This window comes from Engraulis encrasicolus, chromosome 20 (assembly GCF_034702125.1).
Source record: "Engraulis encrasicolus isolate BLACKSEA-1 chromosome 20, IST_EnEncr_1.0, whole genome shotgun sequence".
Classification (NCBI taxonomy): Eukaryota; Metazoa; Chordata; class Actinopteri; order Clupeiformes; family Engraulidae; genus Engraulis; species Engraulis encrasicolus.
The window spans coordinates 29,777,079-29,804,127 of record NC_085876.1 but is presented as its reverse complement, the minus strand read 5'-3'; the positions used below and the strand labels follow the sequence as shown (position 1 = coordinate 29,804,127).

Here is a 27,049-nt window from a genome sequence, read left to right as displayed (position 1 = left end):
TTATTACACTGGAACATAGGTCTGACCGCCAGTGCACGCACAAAGGATGACGCATTACACTAGGTGTGTGTGTGTGTGTGTGTCTGTGTGTGTGTCTGTGTGTGTGTGTCTGTGTGTGTGTGTCTGTGTGTGTGTGTCTGTGTGTGTGTGTCTCTGTGTGTGTGTCTCTGTGTGTGTAGTTGTGTGTGTGTAGGTCTGTGTGTAGGTCTGTGTGTAGGTCTGTGTGTGTGTGTCTGTGTGTGTAGGTCTGTCTGCAGCAGGTGTGTGTGTGTGTGTATCTGCATGTGTGTTCAGGTGTGTGTATGTGTGTGTGTGCTCACCTGTGTTTCTGTGTGCGTCTGCATCTTGGCCAGCAGCCCCTTGAGGGCCTCCACGGTGCCCAGTAGAGCCTCGCGCTCCTTAGACCAGCCCTGTAGGGCACCGGGGGGCATCAGGTGGGCAGGGGCACCAACCCCAACGCCCATCTCGGCCCCCTCCGCTACGCCACCCATGCCCAACGGCAGCTCGGACAGAGACAACACCTGCATGCCCTCCTGGTGCACCTCACGCAACAAGCTCTGTGGAGGACGGCAAGGCAAGTAGGCGGACTGCATTAGTTTATTCTCTATTCTCTAGATCTCTATTTATGCTCTGCTATTCTGCATATGTGTATACTTTTGTGTATAGATGTATAGGGTGCATACTGCCCTACAAAGAAACAATGCAGTAACTATGCCAAAACTGATAAAAAAAAGGGCTTCAAAGAATTGGTATTGGGCTGGATATTGTAGTTACGGTACTACAATATCCACCCCAATACCAATACTTTGAAGCTGTAACTACTGTGACTACTGTAACTGTTACTGCAAATGTGACATAGCAATATCTCTAAAACAGGACACATTTGGATTAAAGACCATTTTCAATCTAAATTCAATTTTGACAAAAAAAGTCAAAACATGAAAAAAACATGTAGTTACTATACTTTTCCTTTGTAGGCCAGTATTTATGCTATGTTTATTCATCTATGTTTCCTAATGCACCTTGCACAGCAGACTGTGAAACAGTGGCAAAAAGCAGAGGTGAATTTAAGTGTAGGTGATGAAAGTGGTGGCTGACAAATCAGGAGGGTCTTGAGACAGCGAACACCACATTGTCCCAAGAGCGCTGGAACAAGTTTTAAGGTGGTGGTGCATATTTTTCTTCATTCTTTATTTCTTAACAATGCTACTGCTGCTGCACTCGACTCATTTGTCAGCAGTAAAAGTTGAAAAAAAGCTCTTTTAGGGAGCCCAAAAATGCACCATTGCATCCCCCTTTCCAGCACCTACTGTATGCATTCTCATAAGACCACTGTGTGTTCATGAGACTAGGAAGCAAACCATGCAGTGGTGTAGTCTTCTTTTTTCTGGTGGGTATACTGTATATTTGAGCATTTTTGAAGTGGGTATACTGAAATCCCTGAAATTTAGAAGTGGGTATACTCCGTATACCGCGTTCTACGTAGACTACACCACTGAAACCATGCGTCATTGTGGCCTACAGTGTCTGAAGCTCATATGTAAATAAGACTAAGTAAACTAGTCAATATCATCATATTATATCATGACGACTGGGGCAAAGTGAACGCTAGTGTCTGGAGCCCATGTGTAATTACGACCGGGCCAAACTAATCCACATCATCATCATCATGTAATTACTATGGAGCTAAACTAATGTACATCACCGCTGTCTCACCTTGATCCGGTCGGGCAGGTGTGCGTCTCCCTCTGCGTCTCGTCGGGCCCCCTCGGGTGTGGACCTCATCTCCTGATGATGCTCCAAGCCCGTACGCTGGCTCCAGTCTGAACTGCTGTCTGGAATACGATTAGAACAGGACTAGTTAGAACTGATGTCTGTTTAGAACAGGACTAGTTAGAAATGCTGTCTGTTTAGAACAGGACTACCTAGTTAGAATTCATGTCTGTTAAGAACAGGACTAGTTAGAACTGATGTCTGGAATGAGTTTAGAACAGGACTAGTTAGAACTGCTGTCTGGAATGAGATTAGAACAGGACTAGTTAGAACTGCTGTCTGGAATATGATTAGAACAGGACTAGTTAGAACTGCTGTCTGGAATACAATTAGAACAGGACTAGTTAGAACTGCTGTCTGGAATACGATTAGAACAGGACTAGTTAGAACTGCTGTCTGGAATACAATTAGAACAGGACTAGTTAGAACTGCTGTCTGGAATGAGTTTAGAACAGGACTAGTTAGAACTGCTGTCTGGAATATGATTAGAACAGGACTAGTTAGAACTGCTGTCTGGAATATGATTAGAACAGGACTAGTTAGAACTGCTGTCTGTTGAGAACAGGACCAGTTAGAACTGATGTCTGGAAGTTTTACAATTATTTACAATCGTGAGGACAAGAAAATGTGTACTGTACTGTAAGTGGAGGTTTAATTGGTGAAGTCACCAAAATAGGCAACCAAGACAGACTACACACACTGAACGCGTCATGGTCAACCAAGTACCATTCATGACAAATGAGTGAGTATCCCAACTAAAGGCTAACAAATTCAAATTCATTATTGTCTTCAAAACGTCCTGATAACTGACTCCATCTTAATGTTATTACATGGACATAGAAGAGAAGAGAAGAGAAGAGAAGAGGAGAGGAGAGGAGAGGAGAGGAGAGGAGAGGAGAGGAGAGAAGAGGAGAGAAGAGGAGAGAAGAGGAGAGAAGAGGAGAGAAGAGAAGAGAAGAGAAGAGAAGAGAAGAGAAGAGAAGAGAAGAGAAGAGAAGAGAAGAGAAGAGAAGAAGATCCTGGCACTACACAAAACACTGAACTCTGGAAGTGCTCACCACTAGTGTATCCATCTTTGAATTGAGGTCCGACACTCTGCTCTTGCCTGGACGACATTGCCTGGAAAGACAAAAGAGAGAGAAACACAGTTATCAAATGCAGTTCTATCAGATCTATCCAATACAGTTCAGATGATCATTTAGTAAAACATAAAAAAGGAGGATAGGTGGTCTGACCAGTCAGCCTGTTTTTCATAGCGCCACACACACACACACATACACCCTATTAGAATGCAGGCCACAGAACAGGCTGGCTGATGATCAATAATTTGCCACAGACACACTCTGCCATGCAGACACTACAACACACCAACACTCTGCTGCACAGCCTGTTCTACACAATGAGCCCCTTGGGCAAGAGGGGAACAACATAACACAGTTGCTGTTCGTCAGAAATGAAACGTTGCACCAGCCATAACCATGGCGCTAAAATATCAATGTAATCAAGAGGATGGATGCTGAATAATAATTCACTGCGCAGTGCTAAATAACTGACTACTGAATTTCATTTTATTATTTTAGATTTTTTTTGTTGGTCTTTTTTGACTTTATTTGATAAGACAGTTTCAGAGGTGGACAGGAAGCGAATTGGGAGAGAGGCGAGGAGGGGTCGGTAAAGGACCCGGGCCAGGAATCGAACCCGGGTCAGCCGCATGGGGAGTGCCCCACCGGTTGGCCACGGCAGGGCCCTGACTACTACTGTATTAGTCTGAGTTAAGGTCAACCCTTGCCTAGCACACGTCAGGACGTCAAAAAGACAGCAAGTGCCACAATTGTATGGATTTTCTTTTTGTTTTGTTTGGTTTTAGTGGACTACATAAGAAGCATATTCATTGCAGCCTATCAAATGCCAATTACTAATTAATTTATGGGCATTAGATGTCGTTGCGCCACCTCCCGTCGGAGCACCCAAAAATGTCTTTGACCCTTACACAGTAGTTGTGCTGCCTACCTCCCAGCCAGAGCTTAATTTGTCAATTGTCTGCCTTCATCTAATATACATCATGTGTTACAATCATAATAGGGGATATATAGTGCATTTTATAGTCGTGTACCTCTGAGCTGGACCGTAGTTTGTCGATGACGGCCTTGAGGGTTTTGCACTCATCCTCCAACACCTGTACATCCCTTCGGAGGGCGTCGCTCTCGGAGATGTGCCGGGTCTCCATGTCCATGATCTCGGCTGCGTGGAGCTCCTGCATCTGCACGATCTTCTCCTGGTACTCGCCGATCACCTCCGCCACCTGCAGACCCCAGTGGAAATAATCAGCTCTGTAGCCTCTTACTGCAGATGGGGTCGCCGGCGGGCCTATTCACTACTCGCTGAAAATACTCAACTACATCATAACAATACTGTTATGACAGTACAGAGAGCCTTAAGTAACAGATTAAGATATAGCCATAGCAATTTTGGTGAGGTTATAACATAGGCTCTGCGTTAAGGGGTTAAAGCTGTTCTCTTTGTCTGGTGATGCTAATTCTAGTTCCAAGCTAGCAGCTATCATTGGATCTTGTGGGACCAGCTAGATGCTAATCAATCAATCAATCAATCAATCAATCAATCAATCAATCAACCAATCTATCAGCCAATCTATCAACCCCTCACCTCCTCTGAGGCCGATGCTTGGGACATCCCTGGAGTGGAAGAGGTAGTGTCCGTAGGCATCAGATCCGTCTGCGTAGCCGCGTCAGCACACATGTCCTGAGGCGCGCCGCTTGAACGCCGGCTTCCGGTGCCGTTGGAGGAGGAGGTGGAGAGGGATCTCTCGGACAGTGCGGCAGCAGAACTCTTCCTGGAGAGAGGGGGCTTGTCCTTCCCTACTCCTCCTCCTCCATCGCCACCGCTGCTGCTGCCTCCTTTACCCTTCTGTTCCGGCTTGCTTCCCTTTCTCTTTGGCTGCGAAGGAGGCGGATGCTGCTGCTGCGATTTCTTCTGCTGTTGCGGTGGGGATTTGAGGCTGTGTGGTGGAGATTTCAGACCTTGTGGTGGAGACTTGAGGGCCTGCCTGGCTTCATCAGCCTGTCGCTCCTCCAACTGGGCAGAGGTGGGAAAAGCACAGAAATGTTGTTAATAAATTGTGATAGTAGTTATTTTGGTAGCTTATTAGCAGGTAGTAGTTAGGACTGTCATAGAAGATTGTACGAAACACTTAAGAAAACACTTAAGAAACACTTAAGAAAACTCATAGAAATGAACGGGGGAGAAAAGGAGCACTTCCGATTTGTTCTTTCTCTCTCTCATTCACTCTTGAGAGGTTCAAGGGTCATGCAGGACCGCTTGGACAAAGCCGACGGCAACCTTGCGCCAGCACCAAACTTGCACCATAACACTAACTTACTGATACGGTTTTTGGTCAATTCACGTTACAGATATTTCACGTTTTGTGAAAAAAAACCATAACACTAACTTACTGATACGGTTTTTGGTCAATTCACGTTACAGATATTCCACGCTTTGTGAAAAAAAAACCTGATTACTTAGCTAACTGATAGTTATTCAGTAGGTAGTAGCTGATAACTTAGTTAATTGAGAGCTAGTGGTAGCTGATTACCGTGGCCAGTGTTGTCAGTAGGTAGCAGTTGATAACCTCGTAAATTGATAGCTAGTGGTAGCTGATTACCGTGCCAGTGTTGTCAGAAGCTAGTAGCTGATAATTTAGTTAATTGATAGCTGATTACCGTGGCCAGTGTTGTCTGCAGCCTGTGCACCTCCTGCTGTAGTTGGCTGATGGAGGCGTCCCTCTGCTGCACCTCCTCTTGAAGCTTCTCGCTGCGCTCCCGGTAGCTGTTGAGCTCCTCTTTGGTGGAGGAGGCCTCCTCACGCACCTCCTGCAACTCCTGGAGGAGCTCAGACACCGAGCCCTCGTCACCACCACCCGACGCCTACACATAGGAGACACAGGATTGGAAGAGGTCAAGGGCCAATGTCTTGGTATTGGAGGGCAGAAACAGGGTGGTAAATGGTCAAAGTGGGTCATAAATGAATAAGTGAGTGAATAAGTACATGAATGAATGAATGAATGAATGAATGAATGAATGAATGAATGAATGAATGAATGAATGAAGTACACCCCTCCCACCAAAGGTGTTGCATTGGTTCCTTACCCGATAGAGCTTGTCCTTCAGCTGTGCTATAGTCATCTCTCGAGCCTTCAAATGGCAAGAATGGAAAGCATTGTTGAGCAATGTTGAATCAGTCACCTCTCTCATTGCTTATTACTATTACTCTATTGTTTTTATGATGCCTGCCTTGCATAATGGAATTTATATAGTATAAACAAGATAATCAATTTTTCCATACTTGTACAGCCCCAACCACACTAATACATTGCATAGAATTTCCAGCATGTTCACCATTTAAACGACATTCAGAAATTGTCTGCAAAAACTACAGTTCTGTTGTTCCATGTTGTTGCGCAAGCCATTGCCTGACTGCAGACTTGTAACGTTCATTGACTTGCACGCCAGCTCGAAAATGTAGTTCTTGGTCAAAGCAGCCTCTGAATCGGCTCGTTTCATTTGTTGTTAATGTTATTGCACTTTTCAACTTCAGACGAGATGGCGTTTAAATAGTGAAGATGCCGGGCAGGGATGCCAGATGTGTCTGATAATTTCCAGCCCAAACATGCTCAAAAACTGTCTGGAGGCACTAAATCCCTCCCAAATTGAACCAAATTCTACTGATTTCTATGGACATAAATCTATAGATAAACCTGCCCAAAGCAATGCGGGAAATCGGCCAATCTGGCAACACTGATGGCAGTATTCCGGGAGCTGTTACGTTCTCTTACCAGCAGATCCTCCTGTAGAGTGTCGCTACGCTCCCTGAGGAGACTCAGCTCCTGATTGGCTGAGGAGGCGTCCTTCCGCACCTTAGACAGCTCCTCACGCAGCTCCTGCACCACAACACCTGACCCACTGGCCACCTGCTCAGCACCTCCTTCTGAAGCCTGAGGGAGCCAATCAGAACACAGCGGGACAAGGTTAGGAGTTAGGAGGTAAAGGGGGTTTGAACTGCATATCATGTGTGCACTATAAAGAAAATCACTCCTGTGTGTTGTCTCTTGAAATGTTACAATTCAATCATTGCTCCCATACCTCCTTGAGGTCCTCCTGTAGTTGGGATATTGATAAATCTTTGATCTGCAAAGCAAAAAAATAAATCTTTCAGTATCAGTTTTAATATTTTAATGGTATTTTACTTAAATTGTTATGAGATCTACAGTAGTCATACGTTCTCCACAGTGCTGCAACTGCTTTTGGAGAATAAAACACATTTTCCCAAACATACTAGTAGTAGCTCATCAGCATTAATGTGCGTCACCTGTATCTCTTGCTGTACTTGGTGTGTGTGTGTTGTCTGAAGCTGGCGAGCTTCATAATATGTAATGCCATTTAATTAGTATTAGGCTAAGTATTGTATTACCTGTATCTCCTGCTGTAGTTGGTGTGAGTGTTGTCTGAAGCCAGTGAGTTCCTCTTCAGCAGCTCTGGCCTTCTCCTGGGCCTCACGCAGTTCCTGGACCAGCTCAGATATCGACGCTTCAGACGCCTCACTGCCCCCAGCCTAACGACCACACGACAATGACACAAGGGATTTATTCGTCACTTGTGTAATAGAATTACTACAAACGCGTAATATGCAGTGAAGAGAGCTCCTGCACCAGCTCAGATACAGATGCCTCACTGCCCCCGGCCCAATGACAACATGATGACACAAGGAAATAATGAAAGGAAATGATAAAGGTACGGAACACTATTCAATGCTCCAAAAAACAAAGTTTAAGGGCATAACGCTTCAGACTCTCAGTCCTTCATCAACGTGCACAGGTTTCAGCTTATTCATCCCCTTGCTATCATTACAATTATGCTACTCTTACCACACTATATTAGGGAGGGCTAGTATACATTTTTGAAATGAAAAGATAGCTAGATAGCTAGATAGACAGATAGACAGATAGACAGATAGACAGATAGACAGATAGATAGATAGACAGACAGACAGACAGACAAATAGACAAATAGACAGATAGACAGACAGATAGATCGATCAATCGATCGATCGATCGATCGATCGATAGATAGATAGACAGATAGATAGATAGATAGATAGATAGATAGATAGATAGATAGATAGATAGATAGATAGATAGATAGATAGATAGATAGATCGATAGATCGATAGATCGATAGATCGATAGATAGATAGATAGATAGATAGACAGATAGACAGATAGATAGATAGATAGATAGATAGATAGATAGATAGATAGATAGATAGATAGATAGATAGATAGACCGATATAACCCTTATCCTAGAAAGCACAACAACAAGCTCTCTATGACTGGTCTCTTGGTGACATTTCAGTCTTTTTTCCAGCTTCTATTTCGATACTGGGCCAAGCTGAGAGCCACAAAGTCATTGTAAAAATAGAAAAAGCTGCTGTCCACCTCTGACACCAGCACAGTTCTTTGCTGCCTCGTCATCACCTGGCTTAGTTGCTCCAAGAGTAAACCCACTCTCCTCTCATAAAGTATATAATTAGTATTAGATACACAGTATAACAAGCAATATGATACCTTTTCTCATATTTATAATAATAATAATAACAACTTATCCGGTCTCTCTGACCATGTCGTCGCTGTAGAGGAGAAACGTCGTATCTCCACTATTTTTTATATTCGTTCTTTATTTATTACAAAATATAAATCAGAACTACTGGTCAGTCTCCATAAGTATGTGTATGATGATTAATTTAATAACCAACTTTAATGTTGAAATGATTATTTATTTAGAAAATAGGGATTTATACATTAATAATAAGTATTCATTTATTATTTACAAATTAGTAATAAGTAAAAACAATGAAAAGTAGAGGTACAAGGTTTTTGCTTGACAGCGATGATATTATATAATCTAAATAGTGGCAGCTACCTGTGAGAGTGTGGCCCTGGGTTTAGTCTTCATCTGGTTGAGTAGCTCCATGAGCACAGCCAGCCTCCTCTCGTACTCCATCACCTCCTCCTCAGAGCTGGACAACAGCTGCTTCTGGAGCTCCTGGTCCTTCTGCATACCACACAGGCCCACCTGCAAATACGTTTCATTACATTACATTACATTACATTACATTACATTTATCATACCACACAGGCCCACCTGCAAATATGTTACATTACATTACATTACATTACATTACATTTATCATACCACACAGGCCCACCTGCAAATATGTTACATTACATTACATTATTATATTGCACTTAGCGGACACACCTTCATTTCATTCAAAGCAACCTACAGTTATTATGTTGCAGGGTATTGGTTACAGTCCCTGGAGCAATGTGGGGTTAGGTGCCTTGCTCATTTCAGCCATAGATGGAGATGTAGGGAGAGGTCAGGGGGGATTCAAACCTGCAACCCCTAGATTGAAAGACCAACAGTCTAACCACTAGGCCACGGTTGCCCCATTACATTACAGTACATTTATCATACCACACAGGCCCACCTGCCAATACATTACATTACATTGCATTGCATTTTATCACCCGGTCAGCAGACAGAAAGTCTTCTGATTGGCTGAGCTGGTGTCCATTATTCCCCGAGAACAGGACACCTATGATATCATGTGGGCGTATGGGTGTCTAACTCAGTCGTGCATAAAATGCTGAGAATGTTTAAATAAAAACCCTATAGAAATCATGCTGACGATATTCCCCCAGGATTCCAAACGAAGGTTCTATGCGCGCGTCTAAGTTAGACAAGTTTAAGTTGGTCGCTGGATACTGGTGCAGTTGGCACATCTCGGTGGCTGCTAGCCTTTTTAAAACAGTCTAATATATGTTCAAGAGAGTCCTTGTGCACAAGCCCTCAGCAATGCAGGTGCAGGTGTGAGGCAGGAGAGGGTGAATCAATGAACAAAATTCAAAAGACACCGCACACTGCTCACTTTTTCTTACTGAGCGAACAACGCATTTCACCCAGTGCGTCATCAGGTTCGCGCGTTGTTCGCTCCGAAAAATAAAGTAAGAAAAAGTAAGCAGTGTGCGGTGTCTTTTGAATTTTAGTCTAATATATGTATTTTAAATAGCTGCGCCATCGGGCTGTTAGAACGCTTTGCCTCGTCCATTATTTGTCTTGATATCGGGACACCTCGTCGGTCGTTATTCCTTACATATTACACTACAGTACTTGTAGCATACAGCATAGATCCACCTTCAAACACACTACATTACATTTAGCATCTAGCTGTTTAATGCAACGTTCAACCGCTAAACTCTGTTTGTTGGCATTCGTTACACACTACTGCAGTTTAACTCGAGCAGCTAGTTGGCATCTGTGTGTGTGTGTGTGTGTGTGTGTGTATATGTTCGTGTGCGTGTGCGTGTGCGTATGTGCGTGTTACACCAGCCTCACCTCCAGTTCTCTCAGCTTCTCGGTGAGGAAGCCCATCTTGCCTCTTGTGTGTGTGGAGGCGGTGGCGTGGCTGAGACTGGCGGATGGCATGGGGGAGAAGCTGAAGTTGGGCAGCTGGTAATCCCCCATCGGCCCCATAGACGTCAGACCACCCAGCTCCTCAAACTCCACCTGAAATTCAAGTTCAAGTTTATCATCATTTCATTTTTTTTTTAATTAAATATTTTTTAGAGGCGTTTTATGCCTTTATTTGACAGGACAGTCAAAGATGGTAACAAGAAGCGAATGGGACAGAGAGACAGGGGAGGATCAGGAAATGACCCCGGCTGGACTCAAACCGGGGTCCCCGTGGGTGGGCATGCAAGCCCAAATGTGGGCTCAAGTTTATTATTTTTCATTATATTAAATGTACAGTTAGCTGACACTTTTCAAAGCAACTAACGGTTATTTTAAGTACAGGGTATTGCTTATAGTCCTTGGAGCAGTGTATGGATGGGTGCCTTGCTCAAGGGCGATAGGGAAGGGTGGGATTCGAACCCGCAGTTTCAAGTTCAACTCTAATCATCACATAATGAGATATACAGTACAAGCACCAGGCCCTCAAACTACAGCTGTGAATGTACTTAATTACATCGACATTGCTGATGTAAATACATTGATATAATTATATTGCTGATCAACAGTGTGATGTCTTTCTGTACCCATATGCCTAGATCTAGTCCAGTTCAAGCTTATTCATCAAATACTGATATATACAAGCACCGCTAGTGGTGAAGTGCTTGATGTACCTCTTCATTACCCGTACATCAAACAAAAACAAGCAAACTCACACACTCAAACATGGGCATCTATGCACATACTGTACAGGCTCCGATCCTCCAAGTTGGCCTCATAGCTGCTCTGGGAATAACTACTAAGCCATTACCATAAGATATCTTTCCTCTGGGTCTTCAGTGCCACCCTTCTCCTTGAGTCACACACTCACATTCTCTAACACACACGGCATATTCAGGCCGACTGAGAACCGTTCCGGTGCCCGTTCCCGCAGCTAATCGCAAACCGGCCGTTGTGTTCACGGTTCGCGTTCCATCTTAGAGTTCTCGAAGCGCAAAGTTGGTTCGCAATGTGAATACTTGATTTTTCTCCGCAACCCGTGACGACAAGGTAGCCATCAGCAGGTTGATCCGGGTAACACAGTCACATGCGGAATGAAGTTCAACGTTCAGCACTTAAGTGCTGAACGTAACTGGTGCGGGCACCGGCACGGCTCCGTTCTGGTCGGCCTGAAAACCACCACAGACAAATATGTCACAAACACAGGGTTCATACCTCCTCTTTGGTCTGGGTCTGCAGTGCCCCCAGTTGGGCTTGGCTGGCCAGCACTGCGGCCACCTTCTCCCGGAGCCTCTCCTCCAGCTCGACGATCCGCTGCTGAAGCCCTGACGCCTCCGACTGGGCACGCTCCACCTTCACCCGACACACATCCAGCTCCAGGTCCTGAGGGAGGAGGAAGAGGAGGAGGAAGATGAGGAAGAAGAGGAGGAAGATGAAGTGGAGGAGCAGTAGCAGGCATGATGAGAAGGAAGAAGAGGAGGAAGATGAAGTGGAAGAAGAGGGGGAAGAATGTACGAAGAAGAAGAAGAAGAAGAAGAAGAAGAAGAAGAAGAAGAAGAAGAAGAAGAAGAAGGATGCATTCCATGTTATAGAAGCAGTAACTTTGAAAAACACTGAAGGACACGATTAGGTCCTTCAAAGGTTACGATGCTAACATAGGATAGCTATGATGTTAACATAGGATAGCTAGTGTGCTAACCTTCTCCTGGACGCTGGCCTCCAGCTCCACCACCTGGTGTGTGAGCGCCTCCACGCGGGAGCTGGCGCTCTCCTCCAGGGCCTGCACCTCAGCCTGGGCCACCACCAGGGAGGCAGTCTTCTCCCACAGCGCCTCCTGCAGGAGGCCCGTGGTGCGCTCCGTAGACGCCCCCGCCTCCACCAGCGTGCCATAGCGCAGCTGCAGATCGCGGTGCTCGTCTGTAAAAATGAAGTCAGATAGTGTCATTTTAGTTGATTATTCTCAAAATAGGGCAGCCGTGGCTTAACATGGACATTAGATCAGAGGGTTACAGGTTCAAATCCCAAACCCACGCCAAGGTTGTAAGTGAAGGAACTGTAATGGTCTAGGCCCATAGCACAGTGGCTTTCATATCTGAATGAGGCTTCGAAAGCGAGGGAAGTTTACCAGTGTTCTACCTTTGAACTCTGCTAGCAGCTGGGTGCCGTCTGTTATGCCCATTCAGAAATTTGTTCTTGACATGAATATTTACTAATAATGACTATGTACTGCTGGTCTAACCAAAGCAGGGTAGGTTTTGCAGCTTTATAATAATAATTCAAAAAAATATTATAACTAATAATTCAAAATGGCAGACCTGGAGTTCACATTGGCTGCATCCGAAATGTCGTACTCTACCCACCTTTACAGAAGGCAAAAAATAAGGAAGCGACTATGTAAGTACGTAATACCCTAGTAGGTTTTCCACCAGGAGGCGAACGGTACCCAGGTGACTTTCTATGTCCGGTCATATTTGTAGTAGGCAAACAATTGTTACTTTGCTATCCCAGAAGTCCGAAGGAATTCAACAACTGTACGGTCATTGGGTAGTCCCCTGCGACAGAAGCAGTTCAAAGGTTATGTAAATCATGGTGCTGTAGTAGGTCCGAATTGTGCTAACTATTGGCTGGCATTCTACACACAAACAACTGATCAGGACGCAGAGTGATAGCTATTGGTAAGGAGGCAGTGCATACTACAGGATTCAGACGTAGCCATACTCTAACTCCCACGGTTGCAAACTTTTTTATCGGACAAGCAAAGTTGTCCATCTGGAAATGCAATATGCTGGAAGAGGAGGGGAATGTGGGGGATCGGGCAGAAATGTTTAAAGCACTAGCTGAGTCTAAGGTTTTGGTTGAGTACACTTATGCCGTGTACAGACCAGGAGCGAACGGAGCGAACGGAGCGAACGGAGCGAACGGAGCGAACGGAGCGAACGGAGCGAACGGAGCGGCGGAAGTCATTATTTCTCTATGGACTGCACGCAACCTGCGCTACCAAAGCGAATTCGCCAGGAGTGAAGCTTCTTGTGCGACCAGAGCGAATTTTGACGATTAAACTAAATCTAATCGCAGGCGAATTCGCTCTGACGCTGTTCGGCGAAAACCAATCGGAACGTTCATATCTTCGAATGTCCCAGGCTGTCAAGCCAGAGCCGTTATGTGATTAGCTGAATCAAACATGTCAATGCTGCGTCTGGAGCGAATACAGCGAATTCAAGGCGAAACTTCTTCTGCTACTCACGCTACCAGGCAGCATAGTTCGCGCTTGGTCCGGACACGGCATTACTATCAGGTCACAGGAAATACTGATACATTTGCAAAGAAGTGGTGCGTGGGCACAGGGGTATGGTCAGTCAGTACGGGTGGCGGGCTGGTTTTCTATTGGTAATGGGTTGGGTAATTTTAATGGATTACAGTATGGTGGGTGGGTGGGGGTTTGGGGGGGGTGTTGACCATTTTTGCGGACATACAGGCCATGCGAAGGTTCAATAAAATGATTTTAAAAGTAAACATAAATCCCATACTCATACCTTTGAGGGTGTGCAGTTCCCGGGACACCTCGTCCATGCGTTGCTTCATCTCGTGCAGCTCGTCCTTGCGGAAGCTGCCCCTCTGCTCATCTTCATCTTCCTCATCATCTTCCTCTTCCTCCCCGGGGTGCGGTGGCCGCTGGTGCCCGATGTTGGCTATTTCCAGCTGCAGCTTCTCGATGACGGCGTGCAGCTGGTCCACTTCCTCCTCGCTGCTGCGTTTGAGCCGCTGTTGCTCGCTCCGGAGGATCTCCACCTGGGACTCGAGCTCTAGAACCTGCTCACCACGCTGCTCCATCACCTGGTGGGGGTGAAGGAGGAGGAGGAAAAGGAGTGCGAAGGTAACAGGACAGTAAATCAGTACAGCGTGTGTGTGAAGTCTGAGTGTGTGAAGTGTGAGTTTTATTCATCTTTAGGTGATCTTATCCAAAGAGTTTCACTGTAAGCAACTAGGCTTCTTAAACACGTCAATTCACTCACTGTACTCTATGGATCCACCAAGTGAGCTTACAGTGAACTGAAGTGGTTTAGTTTGAAACAAAACAAACACACGCCACTTCACACATCACACCATGGGATTTTAGTGCAACCTTTACACCACTACCACCATTGTCACCTCCACAACACAAGACGTCACACAAAAACACATCACACATTTCACTCCTTTAATTTTCATTTGACACCATATAAGATGTCAGGGATTACATGTACACAATCCACAAACAATGTCATGAAGACAAGCCATTTAGACAGTCACTGAGGGGACTAGTCACAAAATTTAAAGAGTCTCACACATCTCATCCCAGAGCTGATTTCAAGTCCTCATCTTAGAAGACTTAACAATCAAAATGAAAACAAATCCAATCAATCACAATCACTGTAGTTAAGAGAGAATGTAAGATCAAATGTTCTGGTTTCACAAGCCTTCTGAGAGAGACTGGGATGAGGTATGCGAGAGACAGACAGCACACAGGACTGTTAAGGAGAAGACTGGACTGGGAGAGAGCAGCGAGGGGAAAGGTGCAGAGTTCGGAGAGTTCTCCATCCTGCTAACTAACACATTGGCCATCACTGGCCCATTTAAACACCAAAACATCATCATCAATGACAGGCATGACAACAACCACAACCACAACAACAAGCGGAACAAAAAAGGAGACAGCGGAATGGAGAACACCGGAACAACGGCGCTCATTAGGCCGCCGTTCCATTCCACTGACGCCAAGCCAGGTCTCATCAGCTGTGGCTCTGGATGCAGCGTAATTACATTAAGTTGCACAATGAGGATGGAGGATGGGATGAGGCTAACGAGAAGCACTGTGGCACTGCAGAGACGGCCACTGTTAATTAGGAGATGTGGAAAACATTTTAGCATGTACAGCACAGTACTGTTGTTGGCTCTCTGGATACACGTACTGTATGTGTCCGTACTGTAGGGTGAACCAGACATCTTTGCTCTCCAAGGACAGGGGCCTCTGTTTGGTCGACCTTCTCTGGTAAAGCATATGAATAGACCCTTTGTCTCTGGCTTTTTAGTAGCTCAAACTAATGTACATTCATTGCTTTCACAATGGTGACTACAACACAGCGATTGTCTCTATACTTTAAGCCAAATGGGGTTTTTTTTTTCATCTCACAGGTCTGGTCTCCCTGATTTATTCCATCTTTGTGTGTACATGCTAAAATGCCCCACGCCTTGCCTTTGGCGGGGGGAAAAAAACAACATAAACCAAACAAACCAAAAAGGACTGGAAAGGAAATGTTGATATACTACTCAGCAGGGCTCACACACGAGGAACTCACGTCACATCAACAGATGCAGGAATCCACAATACACAGGCCGTATACTGTACGCACACAAACTTTAAAAAGCTAGCCAGCTACAGCTGCTAGGCTAATGCTAACTTTAAAAAGCTAGCCTGGCACAGCTGCTAGGCTACTACTATTGTTGTGTGCGTATAGCAGGCCGCGTTACCTTGTTGTCGGGGGCCACCTCCATGTTCTGGAGCTTGGCCAGCTGCTCGGTGAGCAGGGCCATCTCCCTATCCTTCAGCTCCACCACCTTAAAGAGGCACACACCGTCCAGTTCAACCCAGTGGGCCTCAATATGCAATTACAGCCTGAATGTATAGCTCTCGACATTTGGAAACCTTAGCATACATTTACAGGCTCAATTTAGAGGTCTGGGACCCGTTTCTCAAAATCATTGTTGCTTACCAGTTAGCAACTTGCTAGGTTGCCAATGTAAAATTGCATTGCAACCAAATAAGCTGCTAACTTAGTTAGCAACGGCGCTGATGAGAAACGCACCCCTGAACTAGCAGAAACACACCAGAGTTACTCTGTTTATGCGTGTTCAAGCTACATGTGAAGACATTAAGAAGTTGCCATACAGAGAACTGATTAAAAAAAACAAGATAAAGGAAAAGTAAAGAAACCATTTGAAAATATTCAATATGAATTTAAAATCATAGAATTAAAGGAATTGCAAGACAGACTTGAAAACTATTTCCCATTAGCATTAGCATGTGTGATGATCTTGATCGTTGACTTGAGGACTATAATGGGTTCAGTATTCTATTAGTTGTTTGCGTGTGCAGTGATGGTGAAGTTAACTTGACACCTATAACAACCAAGCATGTTAGCTTTAGCATGAAAATATGTGATGATGGTGGGCGATTAGCTTGATTCCCGCAGCATGATGGTGATAGCTGGCTTAAATATTAGCATGGCCCTCAGCTTCAATGTAAAGCTCAACTCTTATGTCTGCATTACCGCACGGTCACACCACCGTCGTTGAACGTGTGGAAAGATGTGGAAGTAATTGACTTTGTATGGGAGAGCAGGCAGCAGAATCATTAAAAGCCGCAAAGAATGTCTAGAGTCAAAAGCGTCAAAAGCTGAAGGCGTCAAAAGTTGAACTTCATCTAAAAATATGTAATGAGCTCGGCGGCGGCAGGCGGCAGCCAATGGAATGTTCACATTTTTCTAAACACGAGCTTCAGTTGGTCGTTATTCTTGGTCAAACGCTTCAGGTTGAATCTTTTGCCACGCTCAACTCCCCTGACCTGTGCTTTCCAGACAGGAGGCAGCAGCGATTTAGCTCTTTCACCGCCGGCGGTGTGACTGCAGCATTAGCGTCTCCTGCAGACATATCTCCATTATCTGTTTATTACTATAAGCATGTCCCATTAGGTGGATACTGTCCATTATCAGTATCATTAAAGGAGTATGCCACTATTTTGGGGCTTAATACAGTTAAAATCGTTGGCCAGGGTTTATAAAGGTGGTAAAGTGTCTTATTTTTAATGTTAAGCATTGTCTTGCTTTAAGACAAGTTAAAAGAGGGAATATGTCGCTAAGTTAGTGAAAGTCAATAGATCCGTGTAGCATGCTACAATGCTACACGGATCCATTGACTTTCACTAGCTTAGCAACATATTCCCTCTTTTAACTTGTCGTAAAGCAAGACAACGCTTAACATGAACAATAAGACACTTTACCACCTTTAAAAACCCCAGCCAACGATTTTAACTGTATTAAGCCGCAAAATAATGGCATACCCCTTTAATGTTAGCATGAGACTACATCCAGCACTGGCCCTGGGCATTATCATTACAGTGAGTCCTACCTCCATTAGGTGGGCCCTGACCTCCATCTCCTGGACTCCATTAGGTGGGCTCTGGTAAATACGATATGTATTCCCACCTCCATTACATGGGTCCTGGCTATTAGCATTAGCATTACCTTCATTAAGTGGGCCCTGGCTATTAGCGCACTGGTTAATTACTCGGGAGGCGAACCGGCAACCTTTGGGCTACAAGTCTGACGCCTTAACCCATGACTGCGCGGTCATTACCATATGAATTCCTACCTCCAGTAAGTGGGCCCTGGCTATTAGCATTACCTCCATTAGGTGGGCCCTGTCTATAAGCATTACCTCCATCAGCTGAGCCTTGGCCTCCATCTCTTCCTGTTGGCTGGTGATCTCCTTTCTCTGGATCTCCAACTGCATGTGGAGCTGCTGCACCTCCTCACTCTTGTTCTCCAACTCCTCACGGAACTGCTCCAGCTGTTCCTCCAGGTTGCAGATCTGGATAATATAATATAATATAATATAATATAATATAATATAATATAATATAATATAATATAATATAATATAATATAATATAATATAATATAATATAATATAATATAATATAATATAAACGAATATAATATAATATAAACGAATATAATATAAAGGGTGAGAGCTGCTCTTATTCTGTAGATCCTCACAGAACAGTTATAACTGCTCCTCAAGGTGAGAAGTGAGAGGAGAATGTCAGCTCCACATTTGTGCATACAGTATATTTTGGTAAGGATTCCGTGACACGCCCCCTAGTGGCGGTCGTGCTCAAAAGCGAAACATGTCGGTTGAGAGTGTTGGAGTGTTTGAATTTCGAGAAAAGTGAATATTTAAGTGTTGCTATGTAATTCAATGTCAGTTTATGCCAAAACACGTGATTGAATTGTAAGGGCACAGCGTGGTGCCTACCTCCTTCTCCTTCCTGTCCAGAGCTTCTCTCTCGGTCTGCAGTTGGGCCTCCAAGGAGCCATGATGCCGCTCTGCATCACCCATGGGGGCATGCTGCCTGTTGCCATGGCGATCCGACTCAGTCATGGGGGCATGCTGCCTGGACTCCTCCACCTGATAAACGCACACAGAGGCAACACAACACACACAACACACACACACACACACACACACACACACACACACACACACACACACACACACACACACACACACACACACACACACACACACACACACACAGGCATGCACACAGACACGCACGCAGACATGCACACAGAGACAGGCAGGCACACACACATATACAGAGGTACGCACGCGCACACACACGCGCGCGCACGCAGAGGCAAGCATCAACACAACACACACAACACACACACATGTACGAAGTGCACACACACACACACACACACACACACACACACACACACACACACACACACACACACACACACACACAAAGAGAGAGAGAGAGAGAGAAAGACATACACAGGTTGTAAAATATGCCAGCAATCTTACATTGCCCAGTCAGCAAAAACATAATAGGCTGATGCGCACACTGTACAGTCTAGCATTCACAGTCTTCCAAGAGACCACACACACACACACACAGCTCCACTATACACACCTACACAGGGTGTTCACAGCGTGATCTGGACGATTCCAAAGCTGTTTGCAAATTCGCCGCCAATACGAGAGGGCATATGGCACAGGCGCACGCACACACACAGACACACGCGCACACACACAGTTTCAGGAACACCAAACGTCTCACACACAGACACACACACAGCTCACTTAGGCAGAAATGACTCATTACTAGCACATGCAATATTACGCACATGCACACATAGACACACACATACAAAGACAGACACACACATACAAAGACAAGACACGCACACACGCGCCCACTCATGCACGCACTGCCACTGACACATGCTCAATTATAAACCGTGACACGAACACTTCAACACCGCGGCAGCATCTAAAGGCGTTTTTAACGTTTTCAGCACGTGAGAGTTCGAGAGGGAAAAAGGAGAGGAAAAAAAATCATCACCGGTTTCCTGTGCTAGTGCCGCCTCACTCACGACCGAGCGCAGGGAAGACTGGTGGAGCGCAGCGCAGCACAGCACAGTGCATCATTTTCCCACCAACACACACACTCACCCTCTTGGCATTCCCCCTTACGTATTGCGGAGAATCACCAGCACCCCTCCCCACCTCCACCACACACACGCACACTACGCACCATGAGGAATAACCTTGGGTATCGGTGGAGGACCACAGCTGATGCACGAACGCGCACTCACACTCACACACACACACACTCACTCACAAGACGCAGCAACAGCAGCAGCGGCAGTAGCAGCAGTAGCAGCAGTAGAAGACACAAGAGCAGAGAGAGGGAAGGGAGAGGAGGAGGAGGGGGGGGAGAGAGAGAGAGAGTGCTAGAGTGAGGAGAAGGGTAGGAGGGGGAGGGGGGAGAGAGGGAGAGGAGGAGGGAGGGTTAGGGAGAAGGGAGAAAACGAGCGGGAAGACTCAGAAAGATGAAGATTACTAGGGGGTGGGGGAGGGGGAGGAGGAGGACATGAAGGAGGAAGTAAGGAGAGGAAAGGGACAGCAGGAGGTGGGGCACAGGAAGTAGAATGAGAAAGAGGAAGAGGAAGTAGAATAAGGAAGAGGAAATAGAATAAGGAAGAGGAAATAGAATAAGGAAGAGGAAGTACAATAAGGAAGAGGAAATAGAATAAGGAAGAGGAAATAGAATAAGGAAGAGGAAGTACAATAAGGAAGAGGAAAAAGGATGTAGGAGGAAGAGGAGGATGAAGAGATACGAAAGGATAAAGCAATGGAGAGATACCTGCGGCACGGCGATGACAAAATTAGGCCCTTTTCCACTGCCCGCTTTCTACCCGTTTATTGCGTTTCGATTAGTCAAGTATGGCACGGGAGCTGGTTTAACAGCACCGCTCAGCTCGATACTACACGGCAGGGCACAGTCACGTTGTATGTGTAAAAGAGAGAGTAGGCTATAATATCCACAATGTATGGGCCCTGCCGTGGCCAACCGGTAGGGCACTCGCCTGCCATGCGGCTGACCCTGGGTCCGATTCCCGCCCCGGGTCTTTTGCCAACCTCTCCCCGTCTCTCTCCCAATTCGCTTCCTGTCCACCTCTCACACTGTCCTATCAAATAAAGTCGAAAAAGACCCCCCAAAAATCCTTAATATCCACAGCATATATCCTCACCTGTTCGGTGCTGGCTAGCAAGACTTGTTCTAGCATCCGTACACGCTCCTTCATAGAGTATAATATCCACAGTGTATGATATAGCCTCACCGGTTCGGAGCTGCACAGTACAGCTTGTTCAAGTAGCTGTACATGCTCCCCCAGAGAGAGCATAATATCCACAGTACGTGACATATCCTCACCTGTTCGGTGCTGGAGAGCAGGGCTTGTTCTAGTTGGCGTACGCGCTCCCCCAGCCTCTCCAGCTCCTCGTCTCTCTCGGCTGCTTCTCTCTCCAGTTGCTCTCCCCTCAGCAGCAGCTCGCTGCACCAGTCAGACTTCTCATGCAGCTGGGAACGCAGGCTCTCCACCTGACACACACACACACACACACACACACACACACACACACACACACACACACACACACACACACACACACACACACACACACACACACACACACACACACACACACACACACACACACACACACACACACACACAGAGGAGAGGAGAGGAGAGGAGAGGAGAGAGGAGAGAGGAGAGGGGATGGAAGGACAGAGAGAGGAGAGAGGCAAAGGGGACAAATTGGGGGAAAGTGAGACCAAAAAAGGGATGAAATGAATATTTGGCTATTTAGTATTCAACATTCTATCATAATTTAAGTCAGAGGGCATAGAGGTGATCTGAATGAACATCGACAGAACCAAAGAACTGCAGAGAGAGAGAGAGAGAGAGAGAGAGAGAGAGAGAGAGAGAGAGAGAGAGAGAGAGAGAGAGAGAGAGAGAGAGAGAGCTGCATGAGAGAAAGAGACAGACAGACAAACAGCATTCTCCAATGTCTTTGCATCGTGCCATAAGTTGGTATGTGTATACGCCACGTGGTGACGGCAATCGCTACAACACTGACATCTTGTTTGCTACAAGCTACACACGGCTCGTCTCACGTACACAAATAGAAACATCTGATGGTCCAGCCAACATGCATAATTTATCAGCCATCACACCAGCGCTTTTAAAGAGCGGCCCTGATTGGCACTCGCTGAAGAGGAGGGATAAAACACCCTCCTACAAACACAAATCTATCTCTCTCTCTCGCTCTCTCATGCACTCTCTCTATCTACCATTCTTCCTCATATCCCTTCTCCAGCTAGTGTCTGTCTGTCTGTCTCTCTCTCTCTCTCTCTTTCTCTCTCTCCCTCTCTCTCTCTCTCGTGCACTCCCCCCACCCGTCTGTAGGGCAGTGGAATATCGCCATAGCAACTCCTTAATGGACAGAGCAGGGCTTTTCATGACCATGGGGACAGACAAGTACATGGGAGGGTTCTCTCTCTCTCTCTCTCTCTCTCTCTCTCTCTCTATCTCTCACTCTCTCTCACTCTTTCTTTCTTTCTTCATCTCTCTCCCTCTTTCGTTTCTCCTCTCTTTACTTGTTTCTCTTTACGTCTTTCTTTCCTTATGTCAGTCTGTCTGTCTTTCTTTCATGCTCCCATCTTCTTTCTTTCCTGCTGGGAGAGACGGTATTCATCACCACTTCCCATTTGACGTAGCTTGACATCACTCCATGTGTGTGTTTGCTGGGTAATACTATCTTGTGTTCATTGTCTGCTGCCAAAAAGCACATACAGTCCAGGACAGTACAGGACTTACATTGACACTGGGAGAGGGGGCGTGGTGTGTGTGTGTGTGTGTGTGTGTGTTTCTGCAAGATATGAAAGAGACAGAGAGCAAAGATGGCATACAACATGCACAAAGACGGCGAGAGAGAGAGAGAGAGAGAGAGAGAGAGAGAGAGAGAGAGAGAGAGAGAGAGACAGAGAGACAGAGAGACAGAGAGACAGAGAGACAGAGATAGAGAGAGGAATGAAATGGAGTGATATAGAGATGGCAGATACTGCACTTTGTGGTTTTGAGCCACTAACTATCCGACTCCATCCATCCTTTGTGAGCAGACAAAAGAGGGGGAAACTTGCTGGTGTGTCTCGCGGCTGCAAAGGTCTCTTTTCCTTTTTAGAAAACTCAGAGGGGGGGGAAGGGGTGTGAGGCGACGTTGGGGGAGCGGTAATGTTGCTGCCAGTCTTTGTCTGGTGTTTCTCTAGTCTGATACTCAGGAGGGTTACTATTCCGCTTCTGCCTCTCACACTGCCTCGCCTCACCACACCGTAGGGCACAGAAACCTGCCACTGCACAGATTGAATAGATTAAGGAACAGAGATAATAGGCTAAACACTATGATGGTGCAACAAACCACACCACACTGGGTGACTGAACAGTTACCAAACACTGAAACCTCACTGTCATCTGTGACTAGATAGGAGGTTCAGTCAGCTCAGAACAGGTGGGAAAATCAACCACCAGATGACCTCTTTGACCACGTCTGACAAGAAAAATGAACCCTCAAGCAGCAATTAGCCCTTCCTCTAAGTCATAATAGAAAGCTCTGCCAATTAAATGTATAATGTATCACATTAAGACATGCAATATTTCGACGAACCTGGATCTTGAGCCACACTCAAACACCCATTTGGGATACCACCCTGACATAACACTTGATTGTTTCATGTGTAAACCCCTCTGGGCCTCTGTTCGTCACGTCATCAGAGGCATACAGGCATGTGTCACGTCATCACACAGCGGTGTTGTCCCTCTTCTCGAGTTTCAGGCAATACTTGGCTCTGTGGCTTGTTTCGTTACGTTGATGATGAGAGAACAGTTTTGGGTTTGTGGAAGTCTCACCCTGTTGGTCCCTCTAATGACTGGCTACCTAAGATTTGGGTACAAGTGTCTTCAAAATGAAATATAATGTTGTGTAATGTACTATTATATGGTGTAATGTAGGCAGCGTAATGTGATCCTAATGTGATCGCTATCACGGGCTGTCTTACAATTGGGAGACATATAATGCAGTGTAGTGGAGAGTAATATAGTCCAGTGTAGTGCAATGTAATGTACTTTAGTGTAGTAGTGTAATATAATGTAGCGTAATATAATGTCTCACCACTCGGCCTCTGTGTCTGCTGGTGGTCAGAGATTTGGGAGTAATGTGATACAATGTGATATAGAGTAGGGCAGTGTAATATAGTTTAGGGTAATATGATGTAGGGTTTTTTTTTACAGGTTTTTTTAATGGCCGATGCGATACCGATTTTTTTTTCATCACCCTTGGCCGATACCCGATTTCCGATACCCGATATTTGGGGCCGATATGGGTTAAAAAAAAAAAAAGGTTAAAAAATGACAAATATTCCAGGTCTCAAGTTAAAAATAAACATTCCTTTAACATTATCAAATTGAGGTAGAACTTGTAACATTTAAACACTCACTCTAACAATCAAGTAATGTCTAACAATCAAGTAATAAAAAATGAAGTGTCTTGGTGCTTTTATAAAAAAAACCTGAATGACATAAAATAATAAATATTGCGTATCGGCCAAAACCACTCGCGTATCGGCCGATACGATACACTTAAAATATGCAAATATCGGCCCGATACCCATATCGATATATATATCGGTCTATCCTTAATATGATGTAGTGTACTGTGGTGTAATACAATACCTCTCTGCCTTGTTGGTCGCTGGCAGTTTGAGATTTGGGAGTAATGTGATGCAATGTAATATAGTGTAGTGTAGTGTAATATAGTTGAGTGTAATATGGTGTAGTGTACTGTGGTGTAGTGTAGTGTAATACAATACCTCTCGGTCTCGTTGTTCGCTGGCGGTTTGAGATTTGGGAGGATTCTTCAACTGCTGTTCCAGTTTGAGGATCTCCTGCTGGAAAACATCACGCTCATGCTCACGATCTACTGCTTGCTCCTGAGGAGGGAGAGGGAGAGGGAGAGAGAGAGAGAGAGAGAGAGAGAGAGAGTGAGAGAGAGAGAGAGAGAGAGAGAGAGAGAGGGAGAGAGAGAGAGAGAGAGAGAGGGAAAGAGAGCGAGAGAGGGAAAGAGGGAAAGAGGGAAAGAGAGAAAGAGAGACAGAGATTGTTAGTCCATACCCTTTCAGTATACTAGATCACGGATGCCTGATTATTATTATACCAAATGAAACATAAAATATTAAACTATTTTTATTAAGAATAATGACTCGTGTTTTTGGTAATGTTAAAGAGAAAGCATGAGGATGGATTCTAAAGAAGACATTCATAACTGTACTCAATCATGATCCCACAGCTATTGGCGTGTCTAGTGTAAATGGTTTATGAAATCTAAATAATTACTGTACTACTGTCTCTAAGGCATATCTAACTTTCCAATACGTGCATTTTTATTACCACTACACTAGCTTAACGGTTTCCAAAATGTTTTGCCATCAATTTTCACTGCATCTACCTTTATCAAATAAAAATGGCAAAAAAACAGCAGTGCCAGCAGACACCAGCTAAATCAAGCTACAGTATGTGACATGCGTATCAGACAAAGCAGTTGCACAGACTATAAATATCTCACAAAACAAATGTGTCAACAACAGACACAAGGAATGAGACCATGTGCATCACAAGAGGGAACTAAGAGACAGACCAGTGGAGAACAGACAGAAAAGAAATCAATATTGAGACGTAAGCTGAGATGTGTCTGTTTACAGCCAACTGTAAGACACAATGAATCACCATCAAACGTCCTGATGCTGCAAACCCCCATGTAATCTATACTGTAGCACTTCAATTACCGCCCCGTTACGAGACACACTGACTAATCGAAGGACACGACCACATAAATCTCCCTGATTGGCTGGTGAGGATAATTTAACTTTTATACGCCTGTGTGTAATCACTTAAGGATAATTTGCCAGCTCCACCAGGTAGGGCCACAGAGTGCAAGTATTGTTTTATTTTAAACACTGGTTAGCGTTAAAACTGGTATGCAGTATGATAACATTTGATACGAGTATCATGTCTCTGCCTTGAAGGTACAGGCCTTCGCACTATACTATATAACCCCTAACTCTACAGCTAAGCTATAAAATGGCCATCACACTCACGTCGAGGAACTTGCGGTTCTTGTCGAGCTGTTTCTCAAGCGCCTGTATCTGCTGGCGGAGGTCGTGCGTCTCGGCGCCGTGGGCCTGCTCGGTCTCAATCAGCCGATTGGTCTGCTCCTCCAGCTCGCACTCCACCGCCTTCAGGTGCCGCTGCAGAGCACTGCTCTCCTTCTCAGCCTGGCGCTGCACGTCCACCTTCTCCTTCATCAACTTCTCAGTCTCCTCCAGCAGGTCTAAACAGGAGAGAGGAGAGGAGAGGAGAGGAGGATAGAGAGAGCGGGGAGACAGAGATGGAGAGAGAGAAAAAGAAGAAGGAGAGAACAAGAGAGGAAGAGAGTGGGGGATAGATGGGGGGACGGACGAGGACAGGACAGAGAGATAGAGAGATAGAGAAAGAGAGAGAGAGAGGGATAGAGAGGGGGGAGGACAAGATAGAGGGAGGTAGAGAGAGGTGGTGGAGGGAAAGAAAGAATGCATAGAGAGAGAAAAGGAGGGAGAGGGACATATAGAAATACAGAGAGGGATAGAGAGAAGGAGGGGGAGAGAGATGGGCAGAGAGAGAAAAGAGAGGGGTGCAGAGAGAGAGAGAGGGGGGGGGGGCAGGTGACGGAGGGAGAAAGGTGGGGAAAGGAGAGAGAGCAAAAAAAGAGAGAAAAAGAAAGAGCAGAGGATGTCCGGGACAAAAGAGCATGATGGAGAGGAGAAGAGAGTGGTATTAGATAATCCAGTAATGACATGAGAGGACGGCAGCCCTGGAGGGCAATACTCATCAGCCAGTTCCATGACCGCTACTGCTGCTTCCACTGACCAGAGAAAAACAAAAAGAAAGCGGCAAAACCATCAGCCATCACTCCAGGGTTACAGAGGCATTCCTCACATGGTGTGCAAACTGGTCTGCTGTGGTTTGCATCGGATGGCGATGATGGTGAAAGTTTATCTCATGGTCTGTGGGTGAGCCTAAACTACTGCCATGGAACAGTTGAGGAATATTACACTCCAGAAAACATATTATACCCAATTAGAGGAGGCAGAATGGAGATAGGCCTGTGCTCATATTGGACATACCAACACAGGAGGAGTACTTGCCATATTATAAAGACTGTGAAGTAAAATATAAGGAACTCATCACTACGTATTTGTCATAGCTGTGGTACAGTCACTGAAAACGAAAGCCATAGTAAATCGACTTGAAAAAATATGCTGTTGTTATCTAAGGCATCCCTGACTGGGTCTCCTGTTTCTGCCTCCTCTTAGGATTATGACATTAATAACAGTAGTGTCCATCATGACCACCCATCACCATTACCCATCAATGCCAGTCTGTAACCCAACACCCCAATTCACCCGACCCGCTTCTTAGTAACC

At 45.4% G+C, this 27,049-nt stretch overlaps 1 protein-coding gene across 6 annotated transcripts in view; it reads right to left on the bottom strand.

The window, feature by feature from the left end:
- The window catches only part of akap9 (A kinase (PRKA) anchor protein 9), a 181,582-nt gene that overhangs the window by 15,612 nt on the left and 138,921 nt on the right, over positions 1–27,049 (bottom strand). For 5 of the 6 annotated variants that reach the window (XM_063185757.1, XM_063185755.1, XM_063185759.1 and 2 more), the window contains 21 exons: positions 25,685–25,917; positions 24,401–24,520; positions 20,906–21,073; positions 18,433–18,585; positions 17,833–17,985; positions 15,868–15,954; positions 13,893–14,193; positions 12,059–12,276; positions 11,575–11,742; positions 10,246–10,416; positions 8,767–8,919; positions 7,258–7,398; positions 6,930–6,974; positions 6,623–6,781; positions 5,937–5,981; positions 5,511–5,714; positions 4,438–4,866; positions 3,887–4,075; positions 2,832–2,892; positions 1,717–1,835; positions 321–557 (listed from right to left, as the gene is read on the bottom strand). In XM_063185757.1, the coding sequence (XP_063041827.1) occupies positions 321–557; positions 1,717–1,835; positions 2,832–2,892; positions 3,887–4,075; positions 4,438–4,866; positions 5,511–5,714; positions 5,937–5,981; positions 6,623–6,781; positions 6,930–6,974; positions 7,258–7,398; positions 8,767–8,919; positions 10,246–10,416; positions 11,575–11,742; positions 12,059–12,276; positions 13,893–14,193; positions 15,868–15,954; positions 17,833–17,985; positions 18,433–18,585; positions 20,906–21,073; positions 24,401–24,520; positions 25,685–25,917 (3,554 nt within the window). The remainder of the gene's footprint in view (positions 1–320; positions 558–1,716; positions 1,836–2,831; positions 2,893–3,886; positions 4,076–4,437; positions 4,867–5,510; positions 5,715–5,936; positions 5,982–6,622; positions 6,782–6,929; positions 6,975–7,257; positions 7,399–8,766; positions 8,920–10,245; positions 10,417–11,574; positions 11,743–12,058; positions 12,277–13,892; positions 14,194–15,867; positions 15,955–17,832; positions 17,986–18,432; positions 18,586–20,905; positions 21,074–24,400; positions 24,521–25,684; positions 25,918–27,049) is intronic. The other variant, XM_063185761.1, reaches the window with a different exon arrangement.